The sequence below is a fragment of the Artemia franciscana genome, chromosome 10 (assembly GCF_032884065.1).
Source record: "Artemia franciscana chromosome 10, ASM3288406v1, whole genome shotgun sequence".
In the NCBI taxonomy this organism is placed as follows: Eukaryota; Metazoa; Arthropoda; class Branchiopoda; order Anostraca; family Artemiidae; genus Artemia; species Artemia franciscana.
The window spans coordinates 25,257,304-25,282,716 of NC_088872.1; the positions used below are offsets into that span (position 1 = coordinate 25,257,304).

Genomic DNA, 25,413 nt, shown 5'->3' on the forward strand with positions numbered 1-25,413 from the left:
ATATTCTTCCAAACATCAAATTTCATTCAGATCCTATCACCCGTTCGCGAGTTAAAAATACCTCATTTTTTCTATAATTTTTTCGATTTAACCGTCCCCCCACGACAATTTCTAATTTAACCTGGTCTGGTTCCTGATACGCCTGCCAAATCTCATCTTCCTAGCTTACCTAGAAGTGCTTAAACTAGCAAAACCTGGACAGACAGACAGACCGACAGAATTTACGATCGCTTTATGTCACTTGGTGACATTAAAATAATTTTAAAGTATCAAGTTCTTCATGTTTGTGAATTTTTCCGGTTACCCTAGAGGTTGAAACTTGTCTATGGTGAAACTAGAAGTCGTTATTACGGAATATTAATTGTCAGAAAAATCCATCGATGTGTTTCGGTTTTCAGATAGCGATTGGTGACACAATTATCTTTAAAGGGATCTTTTTGTTCTGTTAGTTTGTTTAATTTTCTTCCAAGATGTAACGAAACAAAATTTTGATAAGAAAAACTTCAATATCCGAATCTTTCTAAGAGCGATAAAACGAACGATCTTGGAATGCTTTAAAATACTAGCATATAATACTTAGATTAGATTAAATACGGAGTTTATTCAAAAACAACAACAAAATAGAACACTTAATTCTCCTCGAGCTTTTTCTTGTTCGGAGTATATCAACCAATTAAACATTACATTATAATATCACTAATTAAGAGGAAAAATTAGGTAAGAAAGAAAGAGAAAAATAGTATATTTACCCGGTCGCAACAACCCTTCCTACCAACATATCATTCCGTTTACCAGCACACCCCAAACCCTTGGTTCCACCCGACAACAAAAAGGAAGCTATTCTTTCATTTTGCATGGAAAACTTGTATGTAAATTAATTTTAGTTTAAATACATTCCAAAAATCATAAAATCGGAGACGTTGTTGTTTTAAGCATCTCTACAGAAATCAAACACACGCATTGACTTTTTTTTAAAGATTCAGGCAAATTATTCCGAACATTTAGCCCAAATTGACCTTTTGAAAATAAAGGTCTAGTGTTACCAACCTGACGTGCTATTAGCAACTGAGGCAAGTTGAAAACTAAATAGTCCAGGGGAATTAAGATTCAACCTGTCGACCAAGCAAGGTGGATTCATTCTGATAGACTATTAGATTAATAAAAAAGTTTTTTTTTTAACTGAAAATAAGGAGCAACATTAAAACTTGGAATGAACAGAAATTATTCCGTATATGAAAAGGACTGTCCCCTCCTCAATGCCCCGCTCTTTGCGCTAAAGTTTTTATTGTTTTAAAAAGTAGATTTAAGAGAAAGAGGGGGAGGAGAGAACGGTTTATTAAACAACTTTCGTAGCTCTTGGCTAATTTGCAGTTGCAAAAACATTAAAAACAAGTTATGCATTGTTAAACATAGACGCAAAAAAGGGCAGAGTCAAACTTTAGCGTAAAGACCGGGGCATTGAGGACGAGAGAGTCCCTTTCATATACAGAATGATTTCTGTTCGTTTTAAGTTTTAATGTCGCTCCCTACCTTCAGTTAAAAAAAACTTGTTTTTTTATTTCATTTATAAAAGTTTGTCAACTAATGCAGGTGTTGATATTACATCATCGTACATGAATAATTCATGTTTCAGATTTTTTTTCTATTGCAATTATAGGGATTTGTGGTTTTTAAGACTCGAAGAAAAGAACATATCTCTAACCATACGTATGCAAATCGGAACTAAGAAAATCCTCTTTGGTTGAACCCGAGAACTCCTACCCAAAAGAATTTGGGTCTTACTAATAATTTAAATGATCAAGTTCTTCATGTATGTGAATTTTTCCAGTCCCCCTAAAGGTTGCAATTTGTCTATGATGAGTTCAAAAGTCGTTAGTACGCGAAATTCATTTTTGCAGAAAAATCAATCAATGGATTTTGGGTTTTCAGATAGCGATTGGTGGCACAATATTTTTTGAAAGGATCTCTTTTGTATGATTAGTTTCTTTATTATTCGTCCAAGATGCAACGAAACAAATTTGATTAGAAAATCTTCTATTTCCAAATCTCTCTAAGAGGGAGAAACAACTATTTTGGAATACTTCACTAATATTAAATACGGGGCTTATTCCTAAACAATAACAAAACAAAACACTTGAATCTCGTTCATATTCAGTTTCCTATTCAATCTTGTGCACATCAGCAGTTTAAGAGGCAGATTCGTCTAAGAAAAATTCACCTTGAATTTTCTAAGTAGTTGGTATCACAATTTACTAGAAAATAGGGCCATATAACCCGACGGACTTATTTCAAGAAATGTACAATGTCTAAATGCGAGACTGATACAAGACTTCTAAGACACAAGCTGTGGCCGAATTCCCACAAAAAAGGGGAACGATGAAAATACGTCAGCTGAAAAGAACTAGAGACACATGTTAAATCTGAATAATTGTTTTGGCTGGTCCAGTGGATTGTTTGTTTGACATACTGTCCAGGGGCTTATGACATAAGAACTAACAATCACAACTGGCCTGAGAAGCTAACAGCTGCTGAAAGTTGGGGTGTAACAACACAATGAAGAGAGCCAGTACCAGAAATATATTTACAAGATTTGAGGTCCAAAATTTCAGAAAACTCGTAAAGGTCCATGCTATCTTAGACAAAGCAGTTTTACAGATGTCCCAATACGATTTATGTGTTCAAGATTTATGGAGAGTTGTTAATCCATAAAAACCAATTGGAACTTTCCACCTTTAGCAGACCTCTGAAAAACAGCTGCCATTTTTTTAAGCCCTAGAAGTATCATCAAGAAGAAGAATACACGTAAATGGCATTCAAAATACAAAGTTAAGGATCTTAGAATACCTTAGATACCAGAAAATACAATATTTAGCTATCTCTATACGTATTTTCTTTCTAGGCGGACTGCGCCTTGTCCTATTATACCAAGAGGCATGCACTTTGAAAGACAAAGCTCTAATTATAGCAGGTGACAAACCTTTTCTTTCGTATAGGTATCTTTCCAGCTGTTTGGAAGAAAGCTTACGTTAGAGTAATTCCGAAGGGTACCAACCCTAAGAGCTGTGACGAACTTAGACCTATTTCGCAAACAGCAAGCCTGGCAAAAGTGGCCGAGACCTTTATCATGAGGGTCTTGATCAAATAAAGGAATCTATCGATCAGAGACAATACGGCGGACTGAAAGACTGTAATACCTCAGTGTACCTAGTGCGGATGTACGATAGTCTCCTCAAGTGGGTCGACAAAAGTCACAGTTTTGTCAACTTTGGTGCCCTAGACTTCCGAAAGGCATTTGATTTAATCACTCACACGGTAGCTACCCTTAATCTGAAGCTAATAGGGGCTAAGAAAAAGACTCTTACGCTCGTGTTGGACTTTCTCAGTCAGAGGATTCAGTGTGTGTTTGCTCTCTATGAAGGTGATAGCAATTCTGAATGGTCTTCATCCACCTGCTGAGCCCCTCAAGGCACAGAGCCTGTAGCTATTGTATTCTTGTCTGTAATTAACTTCCTCATAGCTGATTATGACGACCGCTACAAGTTCGTGAACGACCTGTCATTTATCCTGAAATATTTAGTACAAAACTGAGTTATGACGCCAAAATTCAGTTCAAATTTTTTCAGTGTTTTCATAAAAGAGTGCGCGGAGCTAAATCTTGAGATTAATAGGAACAAGTCGAAGATATTACGCTTCAACCCGCTAAAAAGCGATGTTATGGAGCCAAATGTTTCATCCCCTCTATCAAACAGTATCAAGATCCTTGGAGTTACTTTCTTTAATGACTGCTAGGAATACCGTCACTCCAAAACCGGTACGAAACTCTGATAAGGAGTTTTTGAAAGTCCTTGCTTTCTAAATCTCAGTACCGTGACATTCTACCTGATCAACCTCTATCATCCAGAACAAGAACGCAAGATGAGTTAGTTCCCGTTAAAGCAAGAATAAACCAATATGGTAATTCTTCCGTTGCGGTTTTCGTCGATATGTACAATAAGAGTAAATGTTTATAGTTTGATTTATATTTACAAGTGTAGTTTGATTATGAATATGTTGTAAAGAAACACAAATCAGCGATAGCTGTAAAGTTTTTGCTATTAAACCTGTCTACTACAGCTACTACTACTACTACTCAAGGGGCCTTGTCGGCTGTCAAAGTTGTCAAGCACTGGAAAAATCAAATTTAACGCAATTTTTTCATCATTATTTTATTGAAATTTGTAGTCTAGTTAATACAATGTCTTTGGCTTTAATAGACCAAAGATGAACTTATGCCTACATTTTATTACATTGTTGTTTCGCATTAATACTTAAGTTAAGCACCTTACGTTACAGACCAATAATAACCAATCGGAACTAGATGAAAATTCTTTCAGGCCTAACGTAAGCCAGCGCGATAAGCCTATGAAGCCTAAATATCTATTGACCCAAAAATACACAAATATATAGATGTCGTTGAGAATAAAGCTTGGGTATAACAAAACACTGTCATCTAGGTAAGTCGGTTTTTCGGTATAATTTAAAGCTCTTAATTTGGCTTACCTACAACTTAATTTCCCTTTAATTGTATTTAAGGTATATGGAGAAATGTCTGATTTGTTTCACGCAAAATTACGGACTTGCAGTCATGTTTAGTATGGAAGCGCAATAGCCCATGACATTTCCTTAAAAATCATTCTAATATTTATCCTCTTAGAAGCACCAATTCTTCATCAGATAAATATCCCATAGACCGTGGATTACACATTATCCCGGAGTTATGGAAAATCCTAACTTTTATTGAATGCATCTTTATTCAATGCATATTTCAAGAGAAGTGTTCAAATAATACAACCCTTTGTGCTTATGTAATTTTCGGAATAGACACGGTCACCTGAATCAGAATTTAAGTCTACAGAAGAGGAACTAAATTTTCAAGCAAATCCTGTTCACGACAGTCCTAATGATTGTGAAAGTGACTGAATGTTCCGCTCTTACGATCCAGTGCTTAGTTAATCAAAGTCATCAAAGTGTTACAAACTCTTTTCACTCTTTTTAATTGTATTCCGTGCTTTTATAAATTAATAAAAAATAATCTGTATATGATACGAGGAATGTTGCTGAATACGGCTATTTAAATATGCAAGGCCGTTAGGGTAACATTTCTTAGGTTTAAATGTAAAAAAATGTAAAAGAATTTAAGGGGGTGTGGTAAGCCTTCCGCTTAATGTACTTGTCTAAAATAGGTGCAATGCGCCAAAAATTTGAAAGGAATTGCGTTAAGACAGTTATTCCAGGGGGGTCTACGAATATTAATATACAAATATATGAATACTAATAATGAAAACATTGGATTTTAGACTTTAAAAGTGATATAAGATCTTGTGGGACATGGGTTAAAAAAAAAATGATGGAGATGATTGTACAAAACACGGGTGAGGAAAGAAACTTTGAACTTGAATGAAACAGAGATCTCAAACTTAAAGGCAATAATCTCATAATTTTGAAAAGGATAGACTATCTTCTAAAAATTTGCATGCCGGGTGAAGTAACAGAAAAGTATAAATAACGGAAGGGTGAACACGGCATTTTATAGTTACTTCAAATACAAATATGGTACGAAGAAAAATTCAGCCTTCGAAAATCGATCTGTCCATGCCATTTCGAACTTATCTGAGGGAGATAAGGTGACTAGATTCTCTCCAATTTCAACAACTGATTCTGTGTCAATTGCATATGCCGCTTCTGGTAATCGAGGCAGAGGTACCCAGTCAAAACTCCTAGGTGGCTCTTCAATCTCCAGAGCGTCTGATTGCACTTCACCGTCTTCTACAATAGATGTCAATTTCGGTGCGGCCTTTGATTTTTATAAAGGCGGTTTATAACTGAACAATTCTAAACGGGACAAAGCCGGATCTTGAGTCGTTCCATCAACTGGCTGTCCTAAACGAATTTGCTCTCGGTCGAGGCCGAAGGGCTCGACCGAGATCCGTTGATTTTTGAATTAAAAAAAAAGAAAGAATAGTTGTGGGAAAAGTCAAAGTCATGGCCAATTGTAGAAAAAAGCCAAGATAGATTGTCCAATTAAGTGGGCAGCCCAGTCAAGGTTAATTTTACCCCTTCGATGGCCGTTGTTACTGTCTCCCATTTATGCTACGATGTGGGGAACCGGGAGTCCATGAGGTCGGTCTACAGTGAAATAAATATAATGCCTGCAGCTGGATTATGTGATTTTTATACTTTGATTCTTATATATAAGCATCATAATGAGGGCCTTCCAGGTTGTTTCGCAGGTATATTATATGAGAGGTCAGGCGTTCACCAGTACGATACTCGGATGCACGGAAATATTGAAGTTCCTCGTCTTGCTTCTTGTAGTTCTTCCTTTTCTCTTATTTATAGGGCTTCTAAGCTTTGAAACAAACATTGTAAGGATATTAAGGATAATGGTAATTTTAACCAGTTTAAATCTGATTTACGTGTGGAGTTGCTCGGTAGGTATGCTTTTGAAACAGATTAACTATATTTTCAGTGGGTTATTTTACTTTATTTTTTTAATGTGTTGTTTTGGGGTTTTATATTGTAGTGTTTCGTTGTTTATTTTTATGTTAGTTTCGGTAAATGATCTCATGCTCCATACTCTTTTTCTTTTTTTCTTTTTAGCACATCCTCGCAAGCTCCACTTTTGTTGTGCTATTATATCAAAATGATTATTTTTAATAAAATTGTTTTGCTACTACTACTACTGCTGATCTCATGTAAAAATTATATTTGCTTTTTAGCGTAATTTCATAAAATATTTCACAATATTCGCCAAAGAGATATTGTCGCCACACGTTTCCTTTTCATTTCGGATCAGGTTTTAAATCATTTTTTCGGGGACATTCCAGTTGATATAAAATATATCGTAGACCCGACAGTGCACAGTATGCCAGCGATAGCTGTTTCGCCAAATCAAAAATGGATCGCTTGTCAATCTCTCGATAATAAGATCTGACAAAATCTGATATAAACAATCTTTTCGGCTTCAGAAAGTTTCGTATGTATAGAAAAAAGCCCTTCACAGGTATACGGAAGCTGGCTACGCTTGTGGCTTGGACTTCAGCCCTGAAATGAGGTAAGGATATAGATATAGTGTAGTAAATGTCATAGTCAACATGTTTACGTTGATTCAGAGGATAAAAATTGATCTTTAAAGTAGTTATTGTTGCTTGTGTTCTTTTTTCAGAACATTTTTTAAGCTTTAAAAAAATTAATGTTGTTTAACCACTGATCAATTATTTGTTAACTAATTAAACAACTAACCAGTAGTTAATTAAAAATATTTAAAAATAAGATTGTCAGTTCAAATATACGATTCATTGGACAGTATATTTAAACATAGGAAGAATATACGCCTCATCCGCCGAGTCTTCTTCCATCTACTTTCGAAACATTCTATCTTCGTTGCCTCGCTGAATTATCTAAGCATTGTAGCTTTTTGAAAACTATTTACAGATTCAGAAAAGTCAAAACCTCCTTCGGAGGTGAATGAATATTTCTGAAGGGAATGTATCTGGGTGAATAGGGGAGGACCTACTCGCTACCCTTCCTTTATTCGAAAGAAGATTTCTTGAGACTAAAACATGGGTACTATTGCTAAAACTTGGGACTTATGGAATTTCATGCGTTTTGAATTTAATCTTGGAATAATATGTTCATATTTTCACATTATTTTTTAATTGTAAAATATCATATATAATTGTTCACTTGCTATATTTTGTTATTCATACACAGGGATTTTATTTGTAGGGGAGGGGGGCGTTGTCGAACTTGTCAACACAGTTAATAGGCTATTAGCGTGAAAATAATGCGAAATCATATGTGACGCCGTAAAAACGAAGGAGTGAAGCTCCATATTTCATAACTGCAACTGACATGCTTCATAATAAATATATTCTTTTTCTTTATTCAGCGAAAATATGCCTATGGCTTGCATCAAAGGGGTATGGTAACTTACAAAATGGGTAATTATGAAAAACATAACATAAACATTATTACAAAATAAAACATATATAAAAACAATTATGGGTAACTTACAAAAGCTGGAGCTGATGATAGTATCGACGAAAAAAAAAACTATTTTCGCCATTTTGTGTTTTCCAAAACTTGGTATTTCTCTCAGTGTAATAATAAAAAGAATTGACTTAATTAGCATAATTAGCAAAATTAGGGTATTAAAGTGTCTGATCTCAATTCTGGAAAGAAGAATGATTAAAGAGCTTAGAATAGAACAATCAGAAATGGGTTCAATTGCCATTGTTCAAATAAAAATTGAACAAAAGGAACAGTTAGTCCAAGATTTAACAAAATAGAGCAATTAGAAAAATTGTTCAAAAAATATAACAGTTACTAACATAGAACAAGTAGAAACGATAAGAAAACAGAATGATTAGATAAATGATGAATAGAACATAGCTTGAGTACTGCACTTCTAAGATAAATTTTAAACAGAATTTTACATGAGGCTAATTCCAATAGTTATTTTACTTGACAAACAAAATGTTTTTATCTTCATTATTTTAAAGTAATAGCCAATTAAATATAGTGTCGGTAAATACCGACACCGAAATACCGGGGAGGGGTGGTAAATACCTTTTTTGGAAAAAAATTCATCTTTTAAACTAAAGATTTTGAAAAAGAACAAGATATATATATATATATATATATATATATATATGTATATATATATATATATATATATATATATATATATATATATATATATATATATATATATATATATATGCATATATTATAGTACTTAGTATAGTACTATATACTATAGTACTTAGAAATGCTAATTCTACGAGCGCATCCATTTCTGTTTGACCCTCCTCCTCCGTGGGTCGAACTAAAATCGCGCAAAGTAGGCTTGCTTACAGTTAATATTACAAATAGAGCGAAGCGTATTAGTTCATGAGCCCCGCAGGTAGCGAGTATTACGTTTACGATATTACGTTATTACGATCAAAGGATTTTGTGATGTCAAAAGAGACAAGGTGAATGTCATGTCCCTGAGGCAAGAGCTCGACCCACTCTTGGTACTGCGCAATTAGACAGTCTAATGTAGACCATTTTTTACGAAAACCGTATTTTGTGTCAGCCAATAAGTGGTGTTACTCAAGGTACTGATAAAGGGTCTTGTTGATGGTACTCTCATAATATTTTCCTATGCAGGAAAGGAGGTTGATTTACCGATAAGATCCTGCATTAGTAGGGTCATCATCTTCCTTGGGGCCAGAGACTACATGGGCAACTTTGTTGGCCTTCGGAAAAATTCCTGCTGGAAAGCGATTTCGAAACAGGCGGGAAGACCAGCGATTTCAGGGATACACCTTTTGAGAATGATATTGTATATCGTATCGGGCCCCAAAGCTTTAGTGACATACAGCTGACAGGGCGTTGTAAAATCCTTGCTACTGGTTATGTTTATACCTCTGATTTTGGCGTCTGTTTCTTGTGGAAAAGGGGAGGGGTGACTACTGTGTCATCAAGTTGAGGGACCTTTTTAAAAGTATATGCAAGAGAATCCGCCTTTTCCTGGCCAGAATGCATCATCACCCCTTCAACATGAAGTGATGGAATTGAAATTAGTTTGGACGAGGGTAGGGCTTTGGACTGTTTGGTAACTGCTTAGATTCAATGGACTATAACCTTAGATGCACATGGTGTCTTTTGATTTAGTTCAGCATCCCGACGACATGCCCTGAGAGCTCCAATGCAACATCATTAGCGGTTCTTATATACAGTTCAAAAATTTGGCCACTTGTATCACTTAAAGCCCTTCCCATATGGACTATGGAACCTTTCGACTATTTTTAATAAAATAGATATCTTAAAATTTTGATCAGATGTCTTTTTAGGGAGAGTAGTAAAAAGGGACCAGGAGAGAGCGCTGGTTGCACTCCAGTTACGTTTGACTCTTAAAAGGGGTAATAGAACTTCTAATTTTAAATCAAATGAGTTTCCTTTGAAGTTCTTACGATAGTTTCTTCCATACGAAGTATCCTAACGAAAAAAAAAGTATTTAATTTTTATCGCTCTTTACTTGGCACCGCTATTGTGCTGGTAAAGGCTAGTTAATTTAATAATAAAAGAATTATTGCTGCTTTACATTCAGTGTTTTGTAAACTGTAATTTAAGGCAGATTGTTCTTCATTCATTTTATTCTCATGTGCAAAGTTAAGAACGCTTGCTATTCTCAATGCGTCAGTGAAATAAGAAAAAATCTTTAGTCAGTTTTGCAGCAATATTTTTTGGCCGATTTGCAAATTCCCGAAGTATATTGGAATTCCTAGAATAGAAGTAAAACTACAACTCTAGCTTCGATGAGGTGTATACATAGGATATTATCTCATAGAGTGTGGATTGAAGAATGACTACAACTTGGAAAAATAAGTATATTATGCCGAAAATATCGTTGGAGAATTTGCAGAAATCTCATTTTTCAGAGACCTCTTAGTAGGCATATTTTGTCAAGGGCAAAGAAACGGCAATTCTACCAAAAATAGTCCAAAGCCCCTGTTCGAAATGTTAATTTTTGGACCTAAATACAAGCCTGGAGTCACCATAGGTCTGTCATAGGTCTCATCCGTTTTATAAATTATTGGAATTTTTTTCAGGACCAAATGTCTTCACTGTAAACGAGACTATTGCAAAGTATGCTATAATGGATGGAGCCCCTGTTCGTGGAGAATCAATACCTATCTGTGTATTTTTATCTGGTTATGATCTTACACCGACCATAAGGGATATAGCAAAGAAGTTTTCGGTAAGATACTACCTGAATCTGGTGCTAGTCGACGCAGAAGAGATATTTCAAGCAACAGGTTGAGTCCAAATTCTAATTTTTCACTCGGTTTTTATTTTATCTGTAGTTTTAAGAGACAAAGAAATCTGATTTTTGTCTCCAATGGTTGTGAGGTAAAAGTCAAACTTCTCAGCTTTTTCTTTCGCCTTTAAAATTTGAGATTTACATTCGGGAGTCTTTTATTTATTTATATTTTCAAAAAGTTTTGTATTTGGAAAAAAAGTATTATATTTTCGTATATGCTTAGTATTAACATTAATGCAATGTTTTGCGAATTTTCTCACCCTTCATGTGTTAAAACTATGTTGCATTAACAAACCAATATAAAATCAAAGCCACAATTGACTGTTTGAGTAATGGTAAATGACGAAACTATGTTGTACCATAAAAGGTAAAGGAAGACCAAGTTCAAATCCTCTTTTAATGGATGATTTTAATGACACTAAACTTTTCAAGCGCAAAAACTTTGAGCCTAATTAATTTTTCGAGGCTTCATCACAAGAAACTTGATTCTGTCAATTTTGCATGCTCATTAAGAAATGTGTTATTCCAAAAAAAAGATACAGGCTCTCGATTTCTAGATAATATTTTTTTTTTACAATTTGCATCTAAATGAATAGTTTGAAAACACGTCCGTTTAAAATCCGCTAAGGGCTCTTTGTGCCGAAACACGATAATAAAAAGAAGGAAAACCTACTGTATTTATAAATAAAAATACCTCTAAGTAACATTACCTCTAGTATTACCTAATACCCTTTTTTATTATACCTCTTTTTTAATACCTCTAAGTAAATTACCTCTTGTAATTCGTAATACCTCTTTTATTGTTAAGCCGAAAAGCCTGAAAGACAGCCTTTTAGATGATCAAAACTCCCAAGTTTTATCTGTTTTTGGATTTTGGAAAAGAATAACTAAATTTCCAATCCTTTGTAATGTATCATGAAAAATGGGTATTATATCATTCGTTAAAGCTAATATATGTAGGCTATTTATAGATAAGAATATACAAGAAACTAATTATTGCTCCCTTGCAGAACGAATTTTGTTTTATATCTTCAGGCCTTTAAAGCAAATGTAAAAAAAAAGAAATTTGTCAAGAATGAAAAGTTTGAAGCAAAGACAGCATGTTTTATCAATATTGATCTATGGTAGATGTTTAGTTACCGTGCCAAAACTAAGAAATAACGAATAAACTGTTTAAACATAATAGGTTCAAAATTTTAGAATTATTCAGTTGGAATAACCTTTTCCTTTTTTCATTGCTTAAACCTGTATAGATGAGATTTTGAAACCAAGTATCTTTTTAAAAGAAGTATCTTTTTGAAAGAAGGGTTCAGCTGTCTCTCCAGAAGTATTCTGGAATGATATTTTGCAGTGAAGAGGGGGGGAGTGTAGTATATACCATGTGAAATTGGAAGTTTTGACTAAAAAATAAAATTTTCTCTTGTAACAATACATACGGCAATTGTTTTGCATCACACAGTGAAGGCATATAAACAAGAATATGCTTTTAGGAGTGGGACGAGCAAATTATTTGATATTGCTAATGTAGGATATATGCAGAAAGATTTGTGTAAAATTTGCAGTGTGTCTCAAGAGTCACCCCCTTCCCAACGCCCTCATTCATGCCCATACTTTTGTGTTGTAACGCCCAGTTTGAGAAGTATCATTTTAATTAGTAAGTGAGCTGAGTATTCTGCTTCTTAAAATTTTAAATTTTGGAGAGCCTAACTTTTCATCTTCAAGCATCTTCAGCTACTATTGGGATTACAATTTAGTTTTTACTTCTGAATGAAAACGACAATAAATAATGAATTTGCAGAAATCTCATTTTTCAGAGACCTCTTAGTAGGCATATTTTGTCAAGGGCAAAGAAACGGCAATTCTACCAAAAATAGTCCAATGGCCCTTTTCGAAATGTTAATTTTTGGACCTAAATACAAGCCTGGAGTCACCATAGGTCTGTCATAGGTCTCATCCGTTTTATAAATTATTGTTATATTTTTTTTCAGGACCAAATGTCTTCACTGAAAACGAGACTATTGCAAAGTATGCTATAATGGATAGAGCCCCTGTTCGTGGAGAATCAATACCTATCCGTGTATTTTTATCTGGTTATGATCTTACACCGACCATGAGGGATATAGCAAAGAAGTTTTCGGTAAGGTACTACCTGAATCTGGTGCTAGTCGACGAAGAAGAGATATTTCAAGCAACAGGTTGAGTCCAAATTCTTATTTTTCACTCGGTTTTTTATTTTATCTGTAGTTTTAAGAGACAAAAAAAACTGATTTTTGTCTCCAATGGTTGTGAGGAAAAATTCAAACTTCTCAGCTTTTTCTTTCACCTTTAAAATTTGATATTTACGTTCGGGAGTCTTTTATTTATTTATTTTTTCAAAAAAGTTTTGTATTTGGAAAAAAAGTATCATATTTTCGTACATGTTTAGTATTAACATTAATGCAATGTTTTGCGGATTTTCTCACCCTTCTATGTGTTAGAATTATGTTGCATTAACAAACCAATATAAAATCAAAACCACAATTGACTGTTTAAGTAATGGTAAACGACAAAACTATGTTGTACCATAAAAGGTAAAGAAAGACCAAGTTTAAATCTGCTAAGGGCTCTTTGTGCCGAAACACGACAATAAAAAGAAGGAAAACCTACTGTATTTATAAATAAAAAATACCTCTAGTAATGCCTAATACCTTTTTTTATTATACCGCTTTTTTAATACCTCTAAGTAAATTACCTCTAGTAATTCGTAATACCTCTTTTATTGTTAAGCCGAAAAGCCTGAAAGACAGCCTTTTAGATGATCAAAGCATATCATTTGGGAGAGCCTAACTTTTCATCTTCAAGCATCTGCAGCTACTATTTGGATTACAATTTAGTTTTTACTTCGGAATGAAAACAAACTAAAGACTTTTTGAATATGGTCACCACCAATTGAAACCAGGCTTCCAAAACCAATTGAAACGTTAAGCCCACTCTGATCTACAGTTTTGCTGCGGCTGAAGGTGCTATGCTACATAGCATTAGTTTGTAAGCATACGACATTTTACAGCATCGCGAGAAAACTAAAAAAAAAAAAACACATTTGGGATTTTTGATTGTTATTAAGTAACAATAGGGTGCGCTGGGAAGATTCGATGAAAATTTAAAGACATTAAAAAAACATGATTATGTAACTATCAAAACTCCCAAGTTTTATCTGTTTTTGGATTTTGGAAAAGAATAACTAACTTTTCAATCCTTTGTAATGTATCATGAAAAATGGGTATTATATCATTCGTTAAAGCTAATATATATAGGCTATTTATAGATAAGAATATACAAGAAACTAATTATTGCTCTCTTGCAGAACGAATTTTGTTTTATATCTTCAGGCCTTTAAAGCAAATGTAAAAAAAAAGAAATTTGTCAAGAATGAAAAGTTTCAAGCAAAGACAGCATGTTTTATTAATATTGATCTATGGTAGATATTTAGTAACTGTGCCAAAACTAAGAAATAACGAATAAACTGTTTAAATGTAAAAGGTTCAAAATTTTAGAATTATTCAGTTGGAATAACCTTTTCCTTTTTTCATTGCTTAAACCTCTATAGATGAGATTTTGAAACCAAGTATCTTTTTAAAAGAAGGGTTCAGCTGTCTCTCCAGAAATATTCTAGAATGATCTTTTGCAGTGGAGAGGGGGTGATGTAGCATATACCATGTGAAATCGGAAGTTTTGACTAAAAACTAAAATTTTCTCTAGTAACAATATATACAGCAATTGTTGTGTATCACACGGTGGCAGGCATATATACAAGAATATGCTTTTTGGAGTGGGACGAGCAAATTATTTGATATTGCTAATGCAGGATATATGCAGAAAGATTTGTATAAAATGTGCAGTGTGCCTCAAGAGTCTTCCCCTTCCCAACGCCCTCATGCATGCCCATACTTTTGTGTTGTAACGCCCAGTTTGAGAAGCACCATTTTAATTAGCATATGAGCTGAGTATTCTGCTTCTTAAAATATTTACAATTTTAAAAATGAAAATTCCCTTCCTTCATGAATACTGTATTTTAATAAAGCCATCCCTCTGTAAGTGAAGTTAAGTCCATATTTGTATCTAAGTTTCTTGTGTTATAGTTGCAGAAGAGAAACATAAAGATTTGTATAAAGCAAGCTAGACTAGACCCCAGATTATTTAAACTAACAAGCTTGTCGTGGCAGATTGACATCTAACACAGATGTATAAAAAATTAAGTTTCTATAGCAGCCTTTACTCCCCATTTGGCTTTTTCTAGCATTGAAGAATTTTGATTGAAGAAAAGAAGTAAGAGTCGTTAATCAAAACACTATTGATAGCCGAAATTCTTTTCAAAACAGAAAAGACGAAATTCAGTTCCGTAATCCCTCGCCCTCTTGGCCATTTGCAGATATTGAGGAATAGATAGGACTCGATGGATATACAAAAGAATTTGAGTGTTTAAGCTTAGCTCTGAGAGAAAAGGGTAAATTTTCATCAAGAAAAATGGCCAAGCAACGTCCCTATTTAGAGTCCAGCTGGTTTGCTTGATTGAAAGCAAAATTTTTCGGTTCTTCTGAAAAAAATCTCTCAACCAAAAACGAAATATCTCAAGGTATAGAAGCCGTCACTACTACTAGTGTGAATTATCTGTGACCTGTACTTTTTTGTAGATTTTTTCAGTCCTTATGATTTGTGTTATCATTGAAATTGTTTGGCCTTCCCTTTATTCAAGTAAACTTAGATTATATATTTTTTAATTTTTGTTTTGATTCTGCTTTTTCCCAGGAAGTATCGTTGCTTGTTTTAATAAATTTCAAGATGTACGGGAAATAAAACGAAAATTTGGTTTATTTTTGTTACCCTAAAAACATGTTCTTAAACCTCTTAGGGTAAAGGTCGATTGATATAAACTGGTGAATGTTGTTAAAAATGTATTGAATAACGAATTTAAACCCATTTTTATTCTTTGCACATATAGGAAAAACGTCTCACTCAGGGAACTACTCTGAACAGGCCTGTAGATAATAATTAAGTTGTGGGGTGAAAAGAGAAACCGGCAAGTTACATTCACCGTAGAATGTAATAGGTGACATCAACAAGTTGCTAAGGTTTCCAACCCTATTCTGTCTTGAAAAAACTCCTAACCGTTTCGTTACGGTTAAAACCATCGACAGGGCTCCCCAGGTGTATTCACGCCAGTTAGGTTTATAAGGTTTTGGTTCAATGGCAGAGGTGACGTAAATACTTGAAGCAATAGAAAAAAATAACAGCCTATATTTAAAAATTTGATCATACTTTGTAAGAAGTTTGAGCCAAGTGGAGGCTCATCATTGGTTAATTGGTTTATTATTACCAAAATTTGTTAGCTTTAAATATATGAATGAAAACAGAGCGTCACGAATCAAAAGGTATTTTGCATACCTTGGCGACTAAGGATACCCGATGTATGCTGGTGCCTCGAAAACGTTACTGGCACCAGTCCTAAAAGTTTAAAATAGGGCAGGTTTAACCGTTCCTCACGACTCTCGAGTCTGTTAGTGAGAGGCTGGGTGCCGTGTCAATGGCTGTCTACTGCAAGTACTCCTTTCTCTAGATTCACCTCCCTCTACAGAGTATTCGAAGAACAGCTACGTCCAACGTTGTACTTCGATCTCGAACGATCTTTCTGAGGAAGTTACTCTTTAAAGTTCTCTGTTAACTCTTTCAAAAGTAGATTCTTAAAAAGTTACTCTTTAAAGTCTAAAAACCTCATCAAAAGACTTGTGGCAAATCGGATATTTAATTATGCCTGGTGTTATGAATTTAGGAATAAAAAATATTGAATGGAAATGATCGCTATCCAAAATTCGTGTATACCCTGAAAGTTGGCTGGCTAAATTACTCTTCATATGCTCGATTTCCCCAGTTTTAAATTCGAGCTAAGTGATAGACGTTTCTTTTATAAATATGCCCCTATTTGTATTTACAGAACCGATAGTTTCTGCTTTTTGTATCAGTAGAATATAAAAGAAAAGTTTGACCACTGCCACCATTACTAACTCGACTGGAGCCCTCACTAACTCATGGGGAAGAAAATTTTAAAGTACTAGAATCTCCTTACTTTCAGAAAATAGTAGGTTTGATCCAAATCAATGCAGGCAAGTCAATTGAACAAGTCATTTGATATTCCGATTGTTTTGAATTTTCCTTATACTGGTGGTTTTCGAATTTACACTTTTCAGTTTCCAGTGCCTTGGGCTAAAACTTCTAGGGCTGTATAATGAGCTCATTTTCTTTTCAAAAAGTCAGAGATGGCAAAGCAAATCGCAAATGTCTTTTATTGGGGAAGTCGCGAAAAGTAAGTGCTCATGTGAAGACAAAACGTACGTAATTGGACACAGAAAAATATACAATTACAAATCATCCAAAAGAACAGTGCTTAAAAATGATTATAGCAAATGAAAATTTTTCCAAGTGTTGAAATTAAATGATAATCTATCAGCTATGATTTGATCCCTGGGAAGCTTTGGAGGGGACTCATTCAACTGGAAAATTCAAAGTAACATCGTTAACTTTTCTTATAACCTTAGCAATTTTAACCACATCACGTTAACGTTTATAGCATTGTTACTCTCAATTCAAATTCTGCCGTTGTAAGAGCACGCTGTAAATCTCACTTGTTATTTTATGGTATACAGTCTCTCAACTGTAGCGGTTGAGAGAATGGTCTTTATATTTATGTATGCTACAACGTCATCGAATACATTTTTAATATTTTTGTCTTTAGTATTTTTAATTTCTTCATTTGTTTAAAATGCCTGCGGATGAGTTTTCGAGTGTTCCAAAAATGTTTACAAGATTTTAACTTTGAAAGTTAATAAAGGCTCTCTTTTTAAGAAGAAATAGAAATTGGTATATCGAATACTTCCACATGTACAGGAACGTACGACTTGAGTTTTCTTACTTGTGACTCGTATTGAATACAGGCTTATGAATCAAAACTTTACAAATAATAAGTTTGTAACTTCATTTTCTTCAATATTGTTCTTTAAAAAGTGTAACAAAAGTACGCGAGGAAAAATAAATAGAAAACAATGGTATCTTATTCTGCCTCTTTGTACATGAAACTTTCAGCGACTAGCCTACCGGCATTTACGATAAGTTTGGATCCTTTTGAAGTGCATGAGCAACTGATGAGAACTATAGAATAGCCAAAAATAGTTGTTCATGCCTGTGACGAACAAAAAATCGGCGATTTATGAGTTCATTCACTTCGACAGGTATCAACGCCATCTACATTTATTACTATCTACAGTCATATAGATGGTTATTGCGCTATTGATGCAGCAGACCATGAAAACGCTCATTAACATGAGACTTCATCCATTATCGCCATCTAACTTCATTCGTTTAGACGAACTTGGACCGCTGAAGGCTCCGCCAGGATGCGTTACTCTGTACGGACAGAAAAGAACAAGGCGGTGCGGTAAAAGAGCTGGAACACGGATTGAAACTAGACAAAGGGACCACCCAAGTAAAGTGATAGAGACAATTGTCTCTGCCAGAACGCCCAATTGCCGACAATAAAGAGACAGGTTCTACATAGAAGTAAACGTTTCAAATCAGAAACCTCCGCTCTATCGCGCAAGATATGACGCAGACCCACGCCCAGAAACCTCTTGGCTGTCCCCACCAACTCTGTCTCCCGTCGCGTACAATGCAAAGAAGCGTTTTCCCACATTCCTGCTTTGTAATGCCCGTCCTGTTTGCAATAAAACAGATGAGATTGACGTAGTATTACGGCAGAACAATGTTGCCATCGTAGCCATAACAGAAACTTGGAACCTGACTGAAGTGACAAGAAAACCTTCTGGTTGTGCCCTATATGTCAGAACAAGACAAGTTCTCGGTGACCAAAGACTCGGCGGTGGTGTAGCTATTTACGTGCGTGAAGATATCCCTATGAAGGAGCTGCGTGAACTCGAAAGTACTAAACATGAGGCTGTTTGTGTTTGGTGTAAACCATCAGCCATGCCGCGTGGTTGCTCATGCATCATCTTTGCTTCAATCTACTACCCGGAAAGTGCTAAAAACTGCCGTAATCTAGTAACATACCTCCAAAAGACTGTCGACCACCGTCGTGCTTTTTATTGAAACCCTTGTATTATTCCGGCTGGGGACTTTAAATAAACTAAGAAAAGCTGGCTAGCATCGTGCCTCTCCCTCAAATCAGGTTGTAAATTTCCTAAAACATGAATCCGGCAGCATACTAGATTTAATCCTGAGCAACTGTGAGACATATTACCAAACCCACAGCAAGAAGTTTAAAATGTTTCACAAGCATTTCGGGTGGGATATGGTCAAGAAACACAGGAGTGGATTTCAAGAGATTTATCGTCATTATGTTCGATTTAGTGGAATTTACTTTCATATTTAGGTTCTTATCTTCATCCGAAATACGAGTTTGGATTTCGAGGGGTAACTTTTAACATTGTTGTGACATGCTTCAAGGATCGAAAGATCATTCACGAATTTCCAACTTTGGGGGAATTCCTTACCAATATCGTTAATCATAACTAGAAATAAAAGTATTAAATGCCCACGGTAATGGGTGGTAAAAGTTTTCCTTAAATTTCCACTGTCGGACGTCAATACTTGGACAAATTACAACTTTAAGCCAGTCACAGAGGAAAACTTCATAAAGTTCGGAAAAAACTGAAACGAGTGTAATGGGGTGTATGTTGGCGAAAATCAGACTGGTGCGTTTTTTTTGGGATAGGTGTTATAAAACCTTGGTTCCAGCAAATTGGGAATTTACTAAATTATGCAATTTGGCTGAAAATATTTGATAAAGGGCTCAGCAGTTTTGTCTGAAAAGGCTTTAATTAAGCGAACTGGGATGTCTAAGGGACAAGTAGTTGATTTTCTAAGCCTTAGGATTTTATTTATAGCATCAGAGGGAGAAATTGGGGAGAAGGAGATATTTGCAATCTTATTAGGGGGTTCAGGGGATGAAAATAAACTTCAGAAGGATGCCTCTTTGAACTCTGGTACAGTGTCTTTGCCATTTCTTAATATCAAGCTTGAATCTCCTGTATTTTCTGGGATGGGAAGCTGAATTTAAGCCAAGGACTATGCTTATTCAGTTTGTCAAACATGTGCATCTACGATATGCCGGAAGCGAACGAGGGTACCAAGTTGAAACTTAGCGAAACTTTACTTTTAGGGATTTCTTACTTCTTTTTCGGAAAATAGACAAATCTTCTTTGGCTAGATTTAGTTTATCTAATTTAGTGCCTCTGATTGGTAACACTAAAATTACTGAATGTTATATATTTGCAATCAGCGTAACAAGCCGATTCTTTTAATAATTTTGATAATTTTCTGCTCATTCTTTTTATTTGATTTGTATATTCTTTTCGTTTCTATGATTTTAGTTTAATTATTGTTTGGTGACGCAGAGGGCGAAAGCCGAGCGTATTTTCTCTACAATAACAAAAACAGAGGCTTGATGCAAAAAAAAAGATGGATTTTTAACAGAAAGCAACTGACATCAATGAAATCAAATAAAACAAATTTCATGGAGAATAAATATTATAAGCCATATATTTAACATATAATGAGGTGGCATAAAAGATTATTTCTAAAATTAGAAAAAATCAGTGTTATGGCTTAAAGTTCTGCTCAATCAACAGGAATTGTCTTTTCAGAACTAAGGCCAGAGAAAAAGAAACTGGTAACCAAAAAATAAGGCACCCAAAAATTTCAGGACCCTCTAGAGGGAAAAGACGTAGAAGTAGATACTTCAAAATATCTTCCTGGGACATACTTTGGCCTGTAGACACATAGCTGAAAGTTTCATTTTCCTAGCCTAACCTCTTTCAAATGTAGCCAAAAGTAGCTAAAGTAAAATTTTACCCCTACTTTACCTTAAAAATCCAGTTTAAATAGCAATCTCAACAAATATAGACTTTATAAAAAGCTATAGGTATTAGCCTAATCATTCAAAATTTTTTCCAACTAAAAATTATATGATGGTTTAGAAACTAGGCCTGTTTTATATAGTAATATTTGACTAACTCGCCAATCAGTGTTGCCACTCGACCGGCACCGCTCCGCGGCGCCGGCTTCGTCAAAAAGCGGGATTTCCGCGGCATCCTTGAACCATAATGCGGTAAAAACCGCGGCATGCCCGAAATTCTCGGGAAAGCGGTGTTTTGTATTTTTGAGAGAGAATGGGTGAAAAATCTCGCTTTAATATGAATGTTGATTCAGTTTCAAGTGAAGTGTGGTGAAAATCTGTCATAAATTTGAGAAAACACGCGCTTTCTATCCTTCTTTTCAACGGTCAAAGGTGAGCATGGTCAGCTCAGTCCGTGAACACACATTTGTCGTTCATCGGTTTGGTCAAGCACGCAACAGAAGGAAAAGTGCAGAGGTACCACAGCAGGGAAAGTCTACGGTGGGAAAACCGTATAAATGTGAAGTGAATAGTGAAGAAATTAAAAGCGTTTTTCCCTTGGGCCTTCAAGCCTATCCAATAGAATAATTGATGGGTAACTAGATTCTCGTATCTCAACCTTTTTCGATCAATGTTTAATGAAAATCAATATCAAAAGCTTCAAGAAGGAACATTCAGATAAATAATACAAGACAAACAGACAAGATTAATTTCAGATAAATAATACAAGACAAACAGACAAGATTAATCGGAATCGGACTGTTCACGTATGTCACAAACATTATCTTTGGCCAGACCATACACAATGCTTTGGTCAATATTTAAACACCTATAAAAAGGGCATGACTTGCTATCTGTAAGATGATATAGTGCTTGACGAGATCTGGTCATTGCATGACCAGTTCTCAGACGGAAAATAGAGTTGGTAATTTTCCTATTTGGGTGGATAAGGTGATGTGGGATACAATGCCCCTCAAAAGACAAAACATAAATATTTGTTGTTGCAATACATGTATTATTAATTCTAAGAGAACTTGCAGCAGAGGTTATTAACTTTGAGGATTCATTTACAGTGAGAGCAACTTTCCAAGTATTTGGGTGGTGAATAGCCTGTTTTGCAATACTGTCAGCAATTTTATTTCCCTTAATCCTTATGTGAGTATGAATCCAGACCATTTTCAGTTGAAGAGCATCAGAAGACATTATTTTCTGAATTCTAAACATGATTCTAAACACTTTTAGAATCAGAAAAGATAACAAATGCATCTGATCCTACTTCCAGCACTGTGTCCAGAGCTTTTTGGAGAGCAAGGCATTCTGCATGGAAAATTGAAATTCCATCTGAAACTCTAATCCCAACTGATGAACCGTTCCACTCAGAAAAATGCCTATGGATGCCTTCCCGTCATTTGAGACTGATCCATCAGTAAATATCTCTTTCCAATTATAAAATTCAACCATTTTAGCTAATGTAAGTTGATTAAGGATTAGGCTATTCATTTTATTGTTAGGGCAATACATGCCAGGGATATTTATATCTATAACATTATCAACGCTATTAGGAGGGTTGGGAGATATCTGGGTCTGGCAAGAAAAGATTAGGTTTTCAGGAATACCTATACCATACAGCAAGGAGACCAACTTGATAATGGCTGGACTACTATATGTTTTCCGATTTTCATAGAAAAATGTGTGATTTATGAGACACTCCTTGAGAACATGGAGGTTTTGGTTAGTATTTAGTTTCATAAGGTAATTAGAAGAAAGTTTCAAGAATCTTCTAAAGAAGGGATATTAACCTCATTGAACAGAGTTGCAATAGGAGTACTTTTTAGTGCACCTGTGATTAGTCGCAGGCCATGGTGTATTATTGATTCAATTTTATAAATTAGATTTTTTGAAGCTGAGTAACAGACCAAGAGACAATATTCAATCTTTCCATATATTATACACATGAATAGTCTTTGAAGACCATCTCGGCTAGCACTCCACTTTTGCCCAGCAACAGCACGCATAAAGTTCAATCGTTTTTCAAGTGCATCACAAAGATAAGAAATATGACCATTCCAATTCAACTTTTTATCAAGCCAAATACCAAGAAACTTCACATTCCTGGCAAAATGAATTTGTTGTTTATATCGAGTCAGATTAATTGAGGGACAATCTTGCCTAGGGTCAATTTTCCTAGAAAAAACCATGCCAGTGGTTTTTGGGATTGAAAAAAACAGATTTTTTGTATTAAGCCATATTGACAATTTATCAATTGCACCCTGGAGCTTGGGTTGACAAGCTTCAGGAGAGGAGCCTTCAGTCCAAAGGGCTAAGTCATCTGCATATAAGGCAAACTTTATTGAGTGCATATCAGCCAAAATAATATCATTAATCAGTATGTTGAAAAGAAGAGGACTCAAAACTCCTCCTTGAGGAACACCTAATGAGACTGTTTTAGCAGAAGAGCATATAGATCCAACTCGGGTTTTAATAGTACTATTAAAAAGCACTGCCCTGCACCACTTCCAGAAATTATTTCCAACATTAAATTTATGAGTCTGTCTATGGATTGCAAAGGGGTCCAATGTATCATAAGCTTTCTTAATGTCAAAGAAGACTGCAGATACAACTCGCTTTCTTGTAGAAGCTTTCTTAATGTCATGATCAAGTTGAATTAGGTTATCAAGGGTTGATCTATCTTTCCAAAAACCTGCTTGTTCAGCAATAAGAAAATTATCAATAAGGGGTTCAAATCTCAGCTTAATCATTTTCTCATAGAGTTTAGCAATGCATGAGGTTAAGGCAATTGGGCGGTATGAGGCTGGGTCAGAACGATCCCCTTTACCTTTATATATTGGGACTAGAATTTAAGACTTCCTAGCAGCTGGGACAGAGCCGCTTTCCCAACATCTGTTAAACAAGTAACGAAGAGGGACCAAGAAAGTTGGTGGAAGAGCTCTAAGCATCTTATTGTGGACCAAATCTTCACCCATTGCTGAGTCATTTAGAAACTGTATTGTAGAAGTTAGCGCATCTATATCAAAATCTTTGTCAAGATTTGTGACAGACCCTGGGGGAAACTGAGCTTCCGTAAACAGAGAGTTATTATATGTACTACTATTTGAAGATTGACCTCCAAAATAACCATTCAAAGACTCTGCCACTTCATATGGCTTATAAATAATTGAACCCTCATTGGACTCAATCACTTGAATAGACTGTTCACTATGCTGATAACCTGCAAATTTTCTGAAATTTTTCCGAAGTGTTTTTGAAGGAGTTGTCTGATTAAACTGATTTTCACAAATACCTTCCCAAGCTGCTTTTCTTTCAGCCAGGACATATTTTTCTTTTAAATAGCTTCAGCCTTTCTCATTTCAATTTTTTTGTAAAGGTTGCTTTTATCTGAAAGCCAGATCTTTCTAGCGTTACACTTATTGTGTTTTAGTGATTCTAAATTATTATTCCAAAGGTGTATATTTTTTTTCCTATTTTTTACTAGTTGTGTTTGGAGTTTAAAAAAAAAATATTTGAAGCATCAATGATGCTTTTAGTGATATTTTCATTTAAATCATCAATATCATTAATTAGATCTGGTACCTTACTCCCCAATCTAAATGCCCATGGTTTCCAATTATCCTCATTGAAAATCCATCTAGGAGCAATGTTAAATTTAGAGAGAACTGGTCTTTTTGACAGTTCTGTAATAAGTGGGTAATGCTGACTGCCAAAATTATCATGGACCCTGGACACCTTACTATAAGCAGATAGTCTGCTACCAACAAAACTAAGATCAATGGTTGAATTTTTACCATTGGAGGAATGCACATTAGTTCCTAAATTCTTAGGTGTGATTAGTGTGCGGGAATTCTGACTGATAGAGATTGAATCCAAGAGCAACAGTGATTGAGGGTCTCTAGGGTGGGTTAAGTCCCACAGGGGATGGTGAAGAATAAAATCTCCAAGTATTAGTTGGTTTGGGGAAAGATCTAATAATTTCCTGAAAATTGGGTTATTGAAAGAAGAGGGTTTATTTATATAAATATTAACTACTGACCAGGGGGGAAGATCATCCATCTCAACCTTTATAACTAGTATTTCCATTGATGACTGGACATCAATATTGACAACAGAGCTAATCAAATCCTTTCTCACAAGTGTCAATAGGCCTCCACCTTTTTGAGAAGAGGAATTTAGGACCCTATCAAGCTTCTTCTTTTGTGAAAAAATTTGAGCTGTTTTTCTTTTTACATGTTGTATAAATGTTAAGGAATACCTGACCCTTCATTTCATAGATTCAACTAAAAGTCTTTGAGGCATCTTATATCAAAATACATCTGACACATTTTAATGGGTTTTTTTAGATGACATAGGGCACCATTAAAGTTTTGCATTTGCTTTACTAAAAATTGTCTTAAAAAGTACCAAGTTTAGAGAGTTATGTTAATATTCTTCTTGCTGATCAGTATAATTGTTTTTAAAATTCCTTCTGTTTAAAGCAATTTAGAGAGATTCTGAGCCAACCATGGGTATATAGTCGTCACAAATGATTTTTCTCAAATGGGCTAGTGGAAAACAAATAGAACATATAATTTCTCTTTTTTTATTATTTCAAGACTAGGATATCACA

General features: G+C 35.0%; 1 protein-coding gene across 5 annotated transcripts in view; it reads left to right on the forward strand.

Moving 5' to 3' along the window:
* Positions 1 to 25,413, forward strand: part of LOC136031969 (vacuolar protein sorting-associated protein 26-like) — a 123,762-nt gene that overhangs the window by 90,372 nt on the left and 7,977 nt on the right. For 2 of the 5 annotated variants that reach the window (XR_010618620.1, XR_010618621.1), the window contains 4 exons: positions 4,374 to 4,493; positions 10,641 to 10,847; positions 12,841 to 13,047; positions 15,129 to 15,609. Coding sequence is in view for 3 of the 5 variants with exons in the window: in XM_065711987.1 (XP_065568059.1) it covers positions 10,641 to 10,847; positions 12,841 to 13,047; positions 15,129 to 15,148 (434 nt within the window). In the remaining 2 variants the exon portion in view is untranslated. Of the gene's footprint in view, positions 1 to 4,373; positions 4,494 to 6,935; positions 7,094 to 10,640; positions 10,848 to 12,840; positions 13,048 to 15,128; positions 15,610 to 25,413 lie in introns of those variants that run through there. The other 3 variants (XM_065711987.1, XM_065711985.1, XM_065711984.1) reach the window with 3 other exon arrangements.